General features: G+C 42.1%; 1 protein-coding gene across 1 annotated transcript; it reads left to right on the top strand.

Annotated features, from left to right (window-relative positions):
- Positions 1 to 12,598: 12,598 nt before the first annotated feature.
- LOC128695015 (uncharacterized) lies at positions 12,599 to 13,898 on the top strand. The gene has a single exon (XM_053785412.2). It carries the CDS (start codon positions 12,599 to 12,601, stop codon positions 13,778 to 13,780), a length of 1,182 nt encoding a protein of 393 aa, XP_053641387.2. The 3' UTR covers positions 13,781 to 13,898.
- The last annotated feature ends 4,257 nt before the right edge of the window (positions 13,899 to 18,155 follow it).

Below are 18,155 nucleotides of genomic sequence, written 5' to 3'. Positions count from 1 at the left end.
GTGTGTGTGTGTGTGTGTGTGTGTGTGTGTGTGTGTGTGTTTGTGTGTGTGTTTGTGTGTGTGTTTGTGTATGTGTGTGTGTGTGTGTGTGTGTGTGTGTGTGTGTGTGTGTGTGTGTGTGTGTGTGTGTGTGTGTGTGTGTGTGTGTGTGTGTGTGTGTGTGTGTGTGTTATAACGGAAATAAGGTTTGGGTGACAGAATTCCTTCTTCCAGCTCCTGGCTGGAGTTGACAGGAGAGGTACAAGTCACGGTTACTCCTGCCAATCGCGTGGCAACCACGCCACGCTGGTGCAACTTGGTGCACGCCACACGCACCTCTCACACGTAACACACACACACACACCTACACACACACACACACACACACACACACACACACACACACACACACACACACACACACACACACAAACTACAATATGATAATCTTCAGAAACAGCTTTCCGGCCTTCAATTAGAATTATAATTTGACCGCCTAAGTGACTGACATAGTGTTCACCCCATGACTAATCCTATGGACGGCAGTGACTAGCTTACTGTGCATCCCATATCTATCCTATGGACGGCAGTAGCTAATTTACTGTGCACCTCATGTCCATCCTATAGTAAGGGCTAATTTACTGTTCAATCTATACCCATGAACAGCAGCTATGGACATTGATAGGCATAGGAAATAATCTCTAAATTGGCTAATATTAATTCTTCGTGATGCACATTACTTAGAGTATTGTCCTTTGAACAAAGTAGGATATTTGCTTAGAATTTCTTGTATGTTATTTTCGTTAATAAAATACCTTGATGTATATTGGTCTACGTGCTGCCTATCTTAGTGTTTCTCAATTAGTAGACAGTAAAATATACATCGCTTTGTTGTCCACTTACCGAAGAGTTATTCATGAAGGACTGACTACATACTTAATACTTAATACTTAATACTTAATACTTAATCGTTGTTCGTGTAGACAAAATTGTTAGTTCTACTTGTACTTAGGCATTTCTATAACATCTGTCATTGTTGACATAGGTAAGCTCTTTGTATATGTCAAGTACAAGAAGGCACAATACCGTGACTGCAACAATGCACAAATAACCCGCACATAGGAGAGAGGAGCTTGCGACGACGTTTCGGTCCGACTTGGATAATTTACAAAGTCACACAACACAGTCTCTGTAAATGTGTTTGTTTACGTCCATCTTGTCGCTTGCAGAATTGTAAATCTACTAAGAGCTTTAATGGCATTTCTGGGACATTCAGATTCAATATTTAACTCTCTACTAATATTCTAAGGTTTTAAAACTGACACAAAGGGACATTCGTCTCTCTTCTTCAAAAATCATACCTTGGTTCGTATGATAAAGTTATCATGCAGCAATGAGTCAGTGTGAAATGGAATGATAACGAAGAAATATGTGCAACACCTGAGTACCTTAATCACACCGAGGACACCCAGGTGTTGTATGTGTGTCTTATGCATCAAATGATATTTATACAGAATTCAGGATTTTAGGAATGTATCGATCTATTGTCACTACTTGTGAGAATGATGGTGCACACACACAAACATGACTCGACCCCTGCAACCACAAATAGGTGAGTACACACACACACACACACACACCTAGCATGACTACTGTCCTTCAGCCGAGTCATTGATAATGGTGACCATACCAGTTGAACCATGACCAAAAATCTACCCTCTCACCTCCATCAAAGTCACTCTCTGCCCCCCTACAACCCTATATCCCCCTCCCCTTCCCCACCGGCCATAGAACACCTCGCCGATCGCTAGCGGAACTTCGAGCGACCCAAAACCGATGCCAACCCCCCCTCCCCCCGAGCATTACTGCGCAAGAGTATAAATTCTCTTGTAGGGATCCCATGTAGCACTCCGGCTGCGCCTTCGCCAGCGTACAGTACTGCCTCATTCTCTTCTCTTATCATAAGGTAGGTGTTCCTACCTTGCAAAGTTGGAACCTGAGGCACAGATGAAGTGTAAAAGTGTAGTTTATTACATCTACGTTAACAACGGCGGCGGTGCAATCGAAGTTCATGACCCACGTGTGACTTAAAGTGTTTGAGTTAAGGTGGAGGAGTACTGCACGTGTGTGTGTGAGGCTCCAGCACAACTCTCCATGTGTTAATGCCAACCCATACATGTTGCACTGGATTAACTTCTCTACAACCATACCCACACACACACACATATCTATATATATATATATCTATCTATCTATCTATCTATCTATCTATCTATATATATATATATATATATATATATATATATATATATATATATATATATATATATATATATATATATATATATATATATATATATATATATATATATATATATATTTATATATATATATATATATATATATATATATATATATATATATATATATATATATATATATATATATATATATATATATATATATATATATATATTCGGTCTAAGCAGAAACCATCTTCAGTGTTACTACATAGTTGAAAGTACTTACATATGCAAATCAGTCAAGTATACACACGAAAGGATCAGTAAATTAGACCTACCAGCAAGTGAACATAATAGCTTAGTACTACTGCAGTACACAACTGGCTGACACCACCCACACACACCTGGCTGACACCACCCACACACACCTGGCTGACACCACCCACACACACCTGGCTGACACCACCCACACACACCTGGCTGACACCACCCACACACACCTGGCTGACACCACCCACACACACCTGGCTGACACCACCCACACACACCTGGCTGACACCACCCACACACAAATGGCTGACACCACCCACACACACCTGGCTGACACCACCCACACACACCTGGCTGACACCACCCACACACACCTGGCTGACACCACCCACACACCTGGCTGACACCACCCACACACACCTGGCTGACACCACCCATACACACCTGGCTGACACCACCCACACACACCTGGCTAACACCACCCACACACACCTGGCTAACACCACCCACAAACACCTGGTTAACACCACCCACACACACCTGGCTGACACCACCCACACACACCTGGCTGACACCACCCACACACACCTGGCTAACACCACCCACAAACACCTGGTTAACACCACCCACACACACCTGGCTAACACCACCCACAAACACCTGGTTAACACCACCCACACACACCTGGCTAACACCACCCACAAACACCTGGCAAACACCACCCACAAACACCTGGCTAACACCACCCACACACACCTGGCTGACACCACCCACACACATCTGGCTGGCACCATCCACACATACCTGGCTGACATCATCCCCACACGCTTGACTGACATCATCACCACACACCTGGCTGACACCACCCATACACCTGGCTGACACCATTCACGCACACCTGGCTGACATCATCCCCACACACTTGACTGACACCACTCACACACACCTGGCTAACACCACCCACACACACCTGGCTAACACCACCCACAAACACCTGGCTAACACCACCCACACACACCTGGCTGACACCACCCACACACCTGGCTAACACAATCCCCACATACCTGGCTGACACCACCTACACACCTGGCTGACACCACCCACACACCTGGCTGACACCACCCACACACCTGGCTAACACAATCCCCACACACCTGGCTGACACCACCCACACACCTGGCTGACACCACCCACACACCTGGCTAACAATCCCCACACACCTGGCTGACACCACCCACACACCTGGCTGACACCACCCACACACCTGGCTGACACCACCCACACACCTGGCTGACACCACCCACACACCTGGCTGACACCACCCACACACCTGGCTGACACCACCCACACACCTGGCTGACACAGCCGGTAGGTTCCTACATTACTTTTTAATAACCGAATTAATCCATGATAAAATCATCAGAATCACAATTTTAAAGATCCGTCAAATTAAAGCAGAAGCAAGTTAATTATTGTCGAGTTCATCGTTCAGAGTACTGAAGCTTCAGTACTCAGAGAGGACAGTCATGCCTACTGCAGTCCTCCTCAACTCTTATGTACTATTGTGGATAGGCCTATTCTGGTGCTGTTTTCCAGTGTGCATTTGACGTCTCTGCATATATATATATATATATATATATATATATATATATATATATATATATATATATATATATATATATATATATATATATATATATATATATATATATATATAAATTTCTAAGGTGATGCACAGATGTGCAGAATAGCACGATAAATCAAGAGTGATGATGCTGCAAGGTCTTTCGTGACAGTTGAGCATCACATCTTCAGGGAGTAGAGAGAGTTTTTTTGTCTCTCACGTTACCATGTTCAACCAGCACATCGACTGCTTTCCATCAGGGCAGGGTGATTCAACCAAGAAAGCACATTCACCATCACTCACCCCCTAGCTGTCTTTCCAGAAACACATGAACCTCACGATCCAGTGAATCACTGAGCTAGGACTTAACCCCACTCACACTCCAACAGCAGCTTAAGTCATAAAATAAAACTCTTACCTCCATTCAGTCCATTCTAACATACCCGCACGTACCTGCTGGATACTCAAACCTCTGCCTATCAAAACCTCCTTCACACCAGCGTTTCAACCATTCCTCTTATTTCATTATTTCATCCTACCCAGATTTATACACCTTGCTCCAGCGTTGCTACACGGCTTACCTTCAATTATGTCTTTGATATGACTACACCATCTTGTAGTCTGTTCATTACACCTTGTCTGCAGAATATTCTCACTATATATTTCTACTATGTCAGCTTTCTCCGTCAATACAAACAATATGGCTTCTCTATACTCTGATTCATTCCACTTTTAACCTCCATCAGCAAATATTTTATTTTCTTTACAGATTTCTCAATACTCATGTCTTCTAACCCTTATTTATTTAATGAGTTACATTATGGCTCACGAAATCGTAATGGCACAATTGCAAACAAACCATACCACGGGCGGGGATAGAACCCGCGATCAGAGTCTCAAAACTCCAGACCGTCGCGTTAACCATTTAACCAGCTAGCCACAATAAGATTCGTCCAATTAGGTATATTTCTACACTATAGGAAGGTTAGCATAGGCACCACTGATCGCGGGTTCTATCCCCGCCCGTGGTATGGCTTGTTTGCAATCGTGTCATTACGATTTCGTGAGTCATGTTGACGGCTTTGAGAGGATTTGAGCTAGAGTTCGTCACGGCCACGCTAGCTGGAGATTCGTCTGTAAAAACTTGCATTTGTGGTCACAGTGGTGCCTATGCTAACCTTCCTATGGTGTAGAAATATACCTAGTTGGACGAATCTTATTGGGGCTAGCTGGTCCAGTGGCTAACGCGACGGTCTGGAGTTTTGAGACTCTCTGATCGCGGGTTCTATCCCCGCCCGTGGTATGGTTTGAGTTACATTATATTTCAAATCGCCATATGCTGACCTGGTGACCAGTTCCTAATTTAAACATCCTACTTCCTCCTCCTCATCTTTCCTTCCCTAGATTTCTGCTTGTTATTTTATGTCCCCTGTCGACTTCCCTCGTTGACACACCCGACTTGCCTCTTTACAAACATCATTAACTTTTCTTCTGAATACGTTAGAAACACTGTTAACATTAACTGTTACAAGACACACTTTATTTCAGCTTCATAATCTTTGAAAGCTACACTACTTCCCATCCTTCACTTATCCATTTTATTTACAATCATATCTACAAAATAGATGTTAATCACAAAGACGACACACAATCTTGTCTTTGGTGCAGTTTTCATCCTTTTCTGGCCATCAGTTTTATTATTAATCCATCTACAACTATCGAAAACTTAACCATCTATTACATATTTATGGAGGACCCGCTACATCGATCTTCCATCAACTCTATCGTGTCATTTTCCAAATAATTAAATGCAAAAAAAAAACTCCTTTTATTTATAAGCAGCAACATTCATAAGCTTTAAATACTCATTACTTTCCTTTTCTAAATCTTCTGTGTTCCTTAACAATCATGATTTCTGTTTTTCTTATCACTTGACAGCTGTTCTGCAACGCTGCACTTAAATACTAAGCAGATCTTTTTTTTTTTTACCACATCAGCCAGTCTCTTACCATGGTAAGGTGATCCAAAAAAGGAAACACATTCACCATGATTCTTTCAATGGCCACCTTGACAGAAGCGTGCAAACATCATAGGTCAGATGACCCACCTAACAGCAACATCCCCAGGCTTCCTTCAGAGTGCAGGCACTATACTCCCGACCTCCATAACATAATCCCAGCTAACCGGTTCACCCTGAATCCCAACATAAATGTTACCTTGCTTACACCACGTCAGGTTATAAAAACCACTGGTCTCCACTCCGATCTAACACCCACACACACACACCTGTCAGACGCTGAGGCCTCCAGTGCTTAAACTTACATCTCTACTAATTTTAAGTCTCTCTCATGTCCCTTTTTCCTGTTAAAGTTGCAAGTGAGGGAGGAAGATTTACACTGAATGAAATTATCAAAGAAACCATGAAATCATCTTTAAACAAGTAACTCGCACACAAGAGAGAGGAGCTCATGACGACGTTTCGGTCCGACTTGGACCATGAAACAGCGCAAGCTATTATTATAAGTCTCTCTTCGGGTGAAGGGACTCGAGTCTTGGAAATGGGGAAATACATTGCCTGCACTCTGAAGGACGGATACGCATGTAGTCTTCAAGACAGATATCGAGTGAACGATAACAAACGTGAGCGAAACGATACAATACTAGGGACTTATGCAGCCTCTTCCGTCAGGATAACGTAAGTGTGTAAGTTTAAAGCCTATCAACTAATATAATCGTAAAGGTCACGAGATACCCTTAAATAGATATTAATATCTTTCAGCTAACATTTAGAGTATCCTTCCAATATGTACACAGTGAGAAGTATCCCTCACGGTGAATATACCCTAGAGGGGTAAACAAACGGTTCTTACATCACACTTACTCTCTAAGTTCCATTTTAAGGGTAAACTGAACATAATCTTACTGATATAAAACTGAAAATTATTGATACTTCCAAAATTTTTTATGTTTTTCATAGATTTTTTTTTTTTTTTTTGGGGGGGGGGCGAGGGATTTAAGATGCATTCGACGACATGAATCATGATAGATAAATATTCACTGTTTGAATAAATGGATTAAAAACCTCGACAGGTTGAATAAATGGATTAAAAACCCCGACAGGTTGAATAAATGGATTAAAAACCCCGACAGGTTGAATAAATGGATTAAAAACCCCGACAGGTTGAATAAATGGATTAAAAAACCCGACAGGTTGAATAAATGGATTAAAAAACCCGACAGGTTGAATAAATGGATTAAAAACCCCGACAGGTTGAATAAATGGATTAAAAAACCCGACAGGTTGAATGAATGGATTAAAAACCCCGACAGGTTGAATGAATGGATTAAAAACCCCGACAGGTTGAATAAATGGATTAAAAAACCCGACAGGTTGAATAAATGGATTAAAAACCCCGACACGTTGAATAAATGGATTAAAAACCCCGACAGGTTGAATAAATGGATTGAAAAAACCGACAGGTTGAATAAATGGATTAAAAACCCCGACAGGTTGAATGAATGGATTAAAAAACCCGACAGGTTGAATGAATGGATTAAAAACCCCGACAGGTTGAATAAATGGATTAAAAACCCCGACAGGTTGAATAAATGGATTAAAAACCCCGACAGGTTGAATAAATGGATTAAAAACCCCGACAGGTTGAATAAATGGATTAAAAACCCCGACAGGTTGAATAAATGGATTAAAAACCCCGACACGTTGAATAAATGGATTAAAAACCCCGACAGGTTGAATAAATGTATTAAAAAACCCGACAGGTTGAATAAATGGATTAAAAACCCCGACAGGTTGAATAAATGGATTAAAAAAACCGACAGGTTGAATAAATGGATTAAAAACCCCGACAGGTTGAATAAATGGATTAAAAATCCCGACAGGTTGAATAAATGGATTTAAAACCCCAACAGGTTGAATAAATGGATTAAAAACTCCGACAGGTTGAATAAATGGATTAAAAACCCCGACAGGTTGAATAAATGGATTAAAAACCCCGACAGGTTGAATAAATGGATTAAAAACCCCAACAGGTTGAATAAATGGATTAAAAACCCCGACAGGTTGAATAAATGGATTAAAAACCCCGACAGGTTGAATAAATGGATTAAAAACCCCGACAGGTTGAATAAATGGATTAAAAACCCCGACAGGTTGAATAAATGGATTAAAAACCCCGACAGGTTGAATAAATGGATTAAAAACCCCGACAGGTTGAATAAATGGATTAAAAACCCCAACAGGTTGAATAAATGGATTAAAAAAACCGACAGGTTGAATAAATGGATTAAAAACCCCGACAGGTTGAATAAATGGATTAAAAAACCCGACAGGTTGAATAAATGGATTTAAAACCCCAACAGGTTGAATAAATGGATTAAAAACTCCGACAGGTTGAATAAATGGATTAAAAACCCCGACAGGTTGAATAAATGGATTAAAAACCCCGACAGGTTGAATAAACGGATTAAAAACCCCGACAGGTTGAATAAATGGATTAAAAACCCCGACAGGTTGAATAAATGGATTAAAAACCCCGACAGGTTGATAACTGAGACACTTGTACAACATCTGAGAATAAAGAACAAGAAGACACAACACAGTGACTGGAACAATACATAAATAATCCGAGCGTGACTTTGTCAATGGTCCAAGTCGGACCGAAACGTCGTCGTAAAGCTCCTCTCTCCTATGTGCGGGTTATTTGTGTGTGACAAACGGTTTGAAAACCGACAAGCTGAAGATTGAGACAGTTTTGCAACATATGGGAATCTTTATTAGGGAAACGTTTCGCCACACAGTGGCTTCACCAGTCCAATACAAAGCAGAGAGGGGCAAAGAGAGGAGAAGTTGGAGGTAATCAGTCCCTCAGCCTGAAATCGATGTGTTCAGTCCAACACAAGAGTGATGGACTGATGAAGCCACTGTGTAGCGAAACGTTTCCTTAATAAAAATTCCCATATATCGCATAAGTGTCTCAATCTTCGGGTTATTGGCGTAACATTTAAGAATCTTCAACCATAACAAGGATACGTTGCCCAACAATCTCATTTATCAAACATTCGCTAATATTCAACAACTCTCTAAAACGTAAGACACATTTTAAAATCAACTCTCGATGTATGTACAACGAAGAGGCGGGGCCAGGAGCTGAGTCTCGACCCCTGCATTATTATTATCATTATAATCAAAGGGGAAGCGCTAAGCCCGTAGGATTATACAGCGCCTGGGGGGGATGTGGAAGGCATTCAGGCTTAATTCGGGGAACTGGAGCACAGATCCAATTCCCTAAATCAAGAGCCCCTCACCAACATCAAGGAACCTTCCTTGAGGGGTCGACCCCTGCAACCACAATTAGGTGAGTACAATCAGGCGAGTACACACACGAAAACCACAACTCTGGAAAAAATAACCACTTTTATTTAATATCTGAGCAACGAACGTAAACTAAGAGGGGAGAAAAAACTCCATCTCGTCCGGTAATTCTTAATTCGATGAATCTTAATGAATTTCGATTATTTTTTTAATTACTAATGGATGTGTTGTGTTCAGTGTTCTCCGTTTAATATGAACATAATGCAATGTTAAATTTAAAATTTAGGTTTAATTGCTTTTTAAACTAAGTGGGCACTAATTTGGTTAAAATATTCGAATTATACTTGTTTAATTAAACAGAGAATTATAGCCCGTCTAACAACATTTGACAAGTTATATAAGCCTTGGTTTAACTCATCAGCCACTGTGGAGCCTTTGGTTTAGCTCATCACCCACTGTGGAACCTTTGGTTTAACTCATCAACCACTGTGGAGCCTTTGGTTTGGCTCCTCACCCACTGTGGAGCCTTTGGTTTAACTCATCAGCCACTGTGGAGCCTTTGGTTTAGCTCATCACCCACTGTGGAACCTTTGGTTTAACTCATCAACCACTGTGGAGCCTTTGGTTTGGCTCCTCACCCACTGTGGAGCCTTTGGTTTAACTCATCATCCACTGTGGAACCTTTTGTTTAACTCATCACCCACTGTGGAGATTGGCTTAACTTATTACTTATTGTGGAGACTTTGGTTTAACTCATCACCCACTGTGGAACCTTTGGTTTAACTCATCACCCACTGTGGAGCCTTTTGTTTGGCTCCTCACCCACTGTGGAGCCTTTGGTTTAACTCATCATCCACTGTGGAGCCTTTGGTTTAACTTTTCATCCACTGTGGAGGTTTATCCAGCGCTAGAAAAAAACACCACAATCTTGAAAGATGTTAAATAACTCTTACTCTGTGCATACGCCTTTGATTCACTCAGACGATATCAATCTCCTTCCATGTACAAAATTATTATACACAGAACAGCGCCTGTCTCCACGCCCTCTGTCTCCACGCCCTGTCTCTCCACGCCCTCTCTTTCTCCACGTCCTCTGTCTCCAGGCCTTGTCTCCACGTCCTCTCTTTCTCCACGCCCTCTGTCTCCACGCCCTCTCTTTCTCCACGCCCTCTGCACAACACTAACTTTCTCTCACTAAACACTATAATGTCACAGCCAATTTTGTTATTCCTTAACCATTATCCTTTTAAAAAGAAAAACTCGTCAGAGGAGGATTAAACGAGAAACAGATTTCTGCGAAATGGAAAAACCATGTCAGCTGTACCTCCAGGTCAGCCATACATCCAGGTCAGCGCCTCGTGGCTCATCTGGGCGATAAAGTCCTCTCGGGTCAGCCCACAAAGCATAGAGAAATTGCACAGAGGGAGCGGCGCGTGATTGGACTTTATTCCCAAATGAGTTGCCGAGACGCGGGGGTTCCAATCACCGCTGTTCTAACCTGTGGAATTTCTCTTTGCAGGATGTGGCGCTTGACGGCGACGCTGCTGGTGGTGACCCTGGCCTCGGCTACTCCCCAGGGAAGCTACAACTACTTGCCTCCGGGAAATGTAAATCCAATTGGTCCCATTGGTCCGATTGGTCCAGGCTGTCCACCCATTACGTCTGTTTTGTTAGATACTCGATTTCAGACGTCGATTCGCGTTCAAACCATTAACCAAGTCAACACTCGGTTTGTCACCACCACTGTGTTCACTCAGCAGATCATACCCACCACGCTGTTTAGTACTCGCATACAAACTCAAGTGCAGTTCCAGACTAGCGTGGTGCAAAGCACCACTTTCTTCTCTAGTAACAGAATAGTAACACAGACTGTACAAGGAGGTGGCAGTGCGGTAACCATCTTTGTAACGACTACCCGAGTCGTCCCGATTGTGAGCTTTGTCACCAGCACTCAGTTTCTGACCCAGGGGTTAACCGTGGAAGTCACCAGCACGCAAATCCAGACTATAAACCAGCCTATAACCCAGTTCTTCACCCAAACAATTCAACAGACTGCCTTTGTCACGGTGACAGGTCCGAACGTGGTGCGAACACGTGTCCAGACTGTGGTACTAACCTCTATCGTGAGACAAGATGTGCCAGGCCCCACCCAGTTCGTCACCACAACACTGGTGCAGCAGCAGGTACAGACAACGTTCGTCCAGGGACAGAATGTTATCAGTACCAGCGTTGTTCAGAGCCAGCAAATCATCCCCTTCACGTCCTTCACCACCACCTTCGTAACTGGAATCGTCACCAGCACGCTGGTGGTCACTAGCACCAACTTCATAACACAGACACAAATTCAGACAGTGTTCAACACCCAGGAGGTCACTCAGACGCAGTTTGTCACTAGTACTATCTTCAGCACAATCGTACAGACTCAGTTCAGTTCGGTCACACAGACGCAGACGGTGTTCCAAACTCAGTTCGTGACCCCTGCCCCGGTTATCAGCACGCTGGAACTGACCCAAACATCTATAGTCCAGATCCCGGGTCAGGTACAACTGGTGACCCAGCAAGTGGTCCAGACACGACAGCAGCAGCAGATAATATTCCAGACGGTAAACAATGCCCAACAATTTGTGGTCACTAGGACCGTCACTGGCATCTGTGGCGGAGGAGGCGGAGGCTTCGGCGGCCAGGGCGGAGGTTTCGGTGGCCAGGGAGGAGGCTTTGGCGGCCAGAGCGGAGGAAGCGGAGGCTTCGGCTTCGATACAGAACCCTCTTCGTTCGGAGAGTCCTCTCCGTATGGATATGGGAAATAAATTATTTACTACGCAAAACTATGGACATATTGACCCCTCGTATATAGCCTGCTAGCGCATATATTAATATATTAAAAGGAGACACTATATTACAGAGTATTTGTCCCACGAAACACGGACACAGAAAACCCTATTATAAATATCAGATAATATATTTGTATTTATGTATATTAAACTTGGTAAAGAAATACTTTTGTATTCATAAAGTTCCTTCAGTAGTGTCTGGATATAAAGTTACACAGTGGTAAGTGTTACAACCTTCTCGTAAACTGTCATATTTGAGAGTATGTTTTTTCACACACAATTTATCTGTAATTGTCACGTTCTTTGTCTCTCCTGCAGGATGCGGCTCTTCCTGATATCTCTGCTGGTGGGGTGCACTTTAGGGGCTACCATTGAGAGGCCGCAGCGCCAAATATATGGTGCCCGCATAAGTTTACAGCCATCGTACGGGCCCGCACCTTGTAATCCTGGCGTGGTGTACAAAACCAAAGTGTTGTACTCTACGGTATACATCCCGTCCACCATCTACAGCAACAACGAGCAGATCATAACCCAAACTGACTACCGCTCGCAGCAAATTTTCACTACAGTCTTTTCGGAATTCGTGAGTACCCAGGTGGTGCCGTCCTTGCTCTTCCAGACAGTGACGGTCACCAGCACGCTGGGCAACGTCATTACGGTAACCGTTACTGTTTCAGGACAAGGCAACACCGTCACACAAACGCAAGAGGTAGTAAGCACAAGCGTGCAGTTCCAGACCCAATTCACAACAATATCCCAGCAGGTACCCACCACTATCACTAGGAACGTGGTGTCAACTGTGGTGATAACACAACAAGTGTTTAGCACGATTTTCCAAACGCAGACGGTGACCAGTACCGTGGAGCTTCCTGGGCAGACCACTACTATTGAGAGCACTCTGATTAGTACCACCTTCTCCACCATAGTGATAACAGCCTCAGCCGTTTTCATTACGCAGACTGCCGTCAGTACCACCTTTGTTACACAGACCGTCACACAACCAGGTCAGACCCAGATCATTACCTCCACTCAGGTGATTCCCGTCACCAGTACCATATTCTCACAGGTGGTGGTGACACAAGGTCAAACCCAGTTTGTTACAAGCACACAAGTACAACAGCAAGTGACCACCGTCACCAGCACCCAGCAGCAAGGATCATTCAACACCAGAACCGTGACCATTCCCACTCAGGTGGTACAAACCCAGGTATCAACTCAGATACTTGGCTCGACCATCTTCACCCAGCAGGTCATACCAACTGTGGTCAGCCTGCCCGCCCAGTCGCAAATCTTGACTGTCTACCGAACTGCGGTGCAGACAGTGCAGGGACCCGGCCAGATCAGGACCATATACCAGACCAAAATTATTTACAACACCAACTTCTTGACCTCAACCGTATTCAACCAAGAGTACCACACAGTGACCACAACACGTACCATAAAACCATACTGCGATACCGGCTATCATCGGAAATCCTCTGGCTACTACCATGGACGCTGAGTACTGGATGCAAACGGAAGCCCCCAACAAGTGACTGACCAAGTCCTGAAAGCCCAAGTATATTATTTAAATAATATAAATAATTGGTCTCATAGAGGTCTCAGTCACAAGTACTCAAAAAAATATACATATATGAAAAAATACCACAGTGAAAATAGGAAATAAAACCTGAGGGTTTTCATGTGCTTACACACACATCTTCATTACCCTATTCATATCCTATTCCTCAGAAGATGTGTGTAAGCACATGAAAGCGCCCAGGTTTTATTTCGTATTTTCACAATGGTATTATTTTAATATCTGCAATCACGCGTTTTATTGTAACCTCGCTTAGAGTACTTTGTGTTTAAACCAGAATACACTTATATTAATTATAATTTATTAGGAAATTACCTTTGTATATATATTATATAATATATAACAATGTAAAACAGTTTATAATGATATTTTAAAATAGTTATACATTAACGTATTATACATTAACGTATTATACATTAGTTTCGAATGCTTAACAAAGCTAAATGCATAAAATGTATTTAAAAATGTGATTATTATATAACCAACACGTATCCTCAGTGACACTGTTCATCACCTTTGTTCCAGTAACGAGCGTCTGATGACGTTACTAGTGTTATACGTATCTAAGATTAACGCTAAATGTGAAGAATTAGATACATGTGTAACATCTACACTCCTCTCTTCTCCAGGTGCATAAGTACTTAGTATAACCCACTTTTCGTATCCAACTCTTGTTTTAATCCACATATTACTTGAATTCATATTAGGTTAGGTAAGGTTTGTCAGGAAACAGGACAAGTGTCTCCTGACGCGGGTCTTAGATGATGAGCCGCCATTGGAGGTTTTGGTCATCTGACCGTGGCCTTCCGCTGGCTTACCGGTCCACCCCTTTTAAAATTATGGTCAAAGTTATAACTATTTCATCCTTGAATTTATAAATATTTATATTTCCTCTTTTCCTGACACAGCTGAGCCTTCACCGTTATTACTACTATTTGCTTAGTTCTAACTTTCTCAAATACACCTGACCTAATCCCATTTATTTCTCCCCACTGATGATTGTCTTTATTGTAGACGTTTCGCCGCCCAGTGGCTTTATCAAACTAAATTCAAGAACATAAAGCCACTGCATGGCGAAACGTCTGCAATAAAGATACCCAGATGTTGCACATGTATCTTCAACTTGTCGGTACTCTGTACCATTCATGTACAATGCTAAACGTCTCTGGAACGCAGGAATTCCAATACCACATCTCTTACTGATTAGGGAATGGCCAATATCTGCTCCACCTTCACACACCAATAAAGTCGTAACAGAGAAACTGAGAAGATTGATGTTCATCTCAAGGTTGAGTTGTTCACCTCTGGGTTGTCTTCAGTCTGGTGCTCAGGCCAGCTGGGGTAAGCCAGAGGAGAGAGATTACAAGCTATGATCTGACGTAGACCTTCGTCAGCAGCTATTGGTCACGTGCATTTCCTGACGCATAAAACACCTCCACCTCTGCTTATATATATAGGTATATTATATATGTCGTACCGAATAGTAAAAGGCGATTTTGGCTTAAATAGCAAATCTCTTCTTGTCGAATAAGACAAACGAAAATTTGTCTATGCAATAATTTCGCAAAAATCATTCTGAACCTAATGAAAAAAATATATTTCACTGTGTTTCTTTATTATTAAATTACTGTAAACTTATATAAAATATATTTAGTTGAATTAGGCTAAATTAAATTGCGCTTGTTATAATAAGGTTAGGTAAGTTTTCTAAGGTTTTTTGGTACAAAATTATTATTTTTACATTAACATATATAAAAAATATATATCTTTAAACGTATAACAGAAAATTTTAGAAAGGACTTAATTAAATGAGTGCTTGTTAATTGACCAATTTTACCTATTCGGCACTATATATATATATATACACACATACACAATATATATATATATATATATATATATATATATATATATATATATATATATATATATATATATATATATATATATATATATATATATGTCGTGCCGAATATGTAAAACTGGTCAATTAGCAAGAACTCATTTAAAATTAAGTCCTTTCTAAAATTTTCTCTTATACGTTTAAATATATATTTTTTTCATTAATGTTGATGTAAAAATTTATGATTTTGCACCAAAAAGGAACTTAGAAAACTTACCTAACCTTATTATAACAAGCGCAATTTATTTTAGCCTAACCAACTAAATATATTTTAGGTTTGTTTACAATAATTTAATACTAAACAAACACAGTGAAATATATTTTTTTCGTTAGGTTCAGAATGATTTTGGCGAAATTATTGCATACACAAATTTTCACTTGTCCTATATGGCAAGATGAACGTTGCTATTTAAGCCAAGATCGCAAGTTCTGCCTATTCGGCACGACATATGTATATATATATATATATATATATATATATATATATATATATATATATATATATATATATATATATATATATATATATATATGTAGTACAATGTTAGATACTATGATGGGCCTCATTTCATAATTTAAACGTGGAAGAAGACACACGATTACTTAAGATATTACAGGAAACACTTCTCCACGATTACCTTCATCAATCTGATGAGGCCTGGTCATGGCCCGGGCCGCGGGGACGTTGGCCCCCGGAACACCCTCCAGGTATACTCCAGGTATACTCCAGGTATACTCCAGGTATACTCCAGGTATACTCTAGGTATACTCGAGGCGAAGCGTTTCCTTTTAATGTCATAACAGTATTTGTGTTATTCCACATCTCGATATCACCATATACTATACAACATACCATGTACACCATACCCTATACAATATACCCTGTACACCATATCCTATACGATATACCCTGTACACCATACCGTATACAGTATTCCTGCTGCAAAAGCTGCACAATGCACAGCTTTACGGAGGTACCAGGTACTGTGACTTCCTGAGTTCAGTACCACTGCAGCTCGGGTAAGCACCGAGCAGCAGTGACGGCACGCGAGGACAGTGAACGTCAGAAAAGAGGGTTAGATTAGGTAAGATTTGTCAGGAAACAGGACAAGATGTTTCCTGACGCGAAGTCTTAGTCATTTGATGACTCGCGGCTGGAGCTTTTGGTCACTTGACCGAGGCTTTCCGCTGGCTTACCACTCCACTAGTTTGAAATTAAGGTTAAGAGTGTTAGCTATAGTCTGACATTGCCAGCTATAATCTGACAGTATCAGCTATAGTCTGACAGTGTCAGCTGTAGTCTGACAGTGTCAGCTACAGTCTGACAGTGTCAGCTATAGTCTGACAGTGTCAGCTGTAGTCTGACAAAATGCAGGCAAAGTGCCAAGATAAATAATATAAGTTTTTTGTTCCACATCCTTGAATTATAGACTAATAATTGATACAACTACAGTATACAACCCCCCTCCCCCCTCCCTCCCTCCCACCTCCCCCCTATTCCCTTCAGGAGGCAACCTACAACAGTCGACTAACACCCAGGAACATATTTACTGTTAGGTGAACAGAGGCAACTGACGTAAGGATCTGCTCGCCCAGGACTGAAACTATAGTGCCTTCGGTTGTAAGCTGGAGGGTGCTACCACCGAGCTACGGGTCATCAGGACACCGCCAGCGTCACCAAGGGCCTAAGCGGATGGAGAATGGAAAGCGATTAGCGGACATAGGATTGATCCTCCACGCCGAGTGACCTACACGGGGCTACACATTCGGTAGATAATTTACAAGAATACCATAACGCCGTGCAATGGATGCCTTCAACTGAACACAACATGTGGATGACGGCCTTCAACTGAACACAACACGTGGATGACGGCCTTCAACTGAACACGGCACGTGGATGACAGCCTTCAACTGAACACGGCACGTGGATGACGGCCTTCAACTGAACACAACACGTGGATGACGGCCTTCAACTGAACACAACACGTGGATGACGGCCTTCAACTGAACACGGCACGTGGATGACAGCCTTCAACTGAACACAACACGTGGATGACGGCCTTCAACTGAACACAACACGTGGATGACGGCCTTCAACTGAACACAACACGTGGATGACGGCCTTCAAATGAACACAACACGTGGATGACGGCCTTCAACTGAACACAACACGTGGATGACGGCCTTCAACTGAACACAACACGTGGATGACGGCCTTCAACTGAACACAACACGTGGATGACGGCCTTCAACTGAACACGGCACGTGGATGACGGGCTTCAACAGAACACAACACGTGGATGACGGCCTTCAACTGAACACGGCACGTGGATGACGGCCTTCAACTGAACACAACACGTGGATGACGGCCTTCAACTGAACACAACACGTGGA

The sequence above is a fragment of the Cherax quadricarinatus genome, chromosome 35 (genome assembly GCF_038502225.1).
Source record: "Cherax quadricarinatus isolate ZL_2023a chromosome 35, ASM3850222v1, whole genome shotgun sequence".
Classification (NCBI taxonomy): Eukaryota; Metazoa; Arthropoda; class Malacostraca; order Decapoda; family Parastacidae; genus Cherax; species Cherax quadricarinatus.
Note: the sequence above shows the minus strand (reverse complement) of the source record. Positions and strands in the feature narration are given on the sequence as shown.

Excerpts from the sequence above, each read along its gene's own strand:
- LOC128695015 (XM_053785412.2), top strand. The coding sequence starts at position 12,599 with ATGCGGCTCTTCCTGATATCTCTGCTGGTGGGGTGCACTTTAGGGGCT.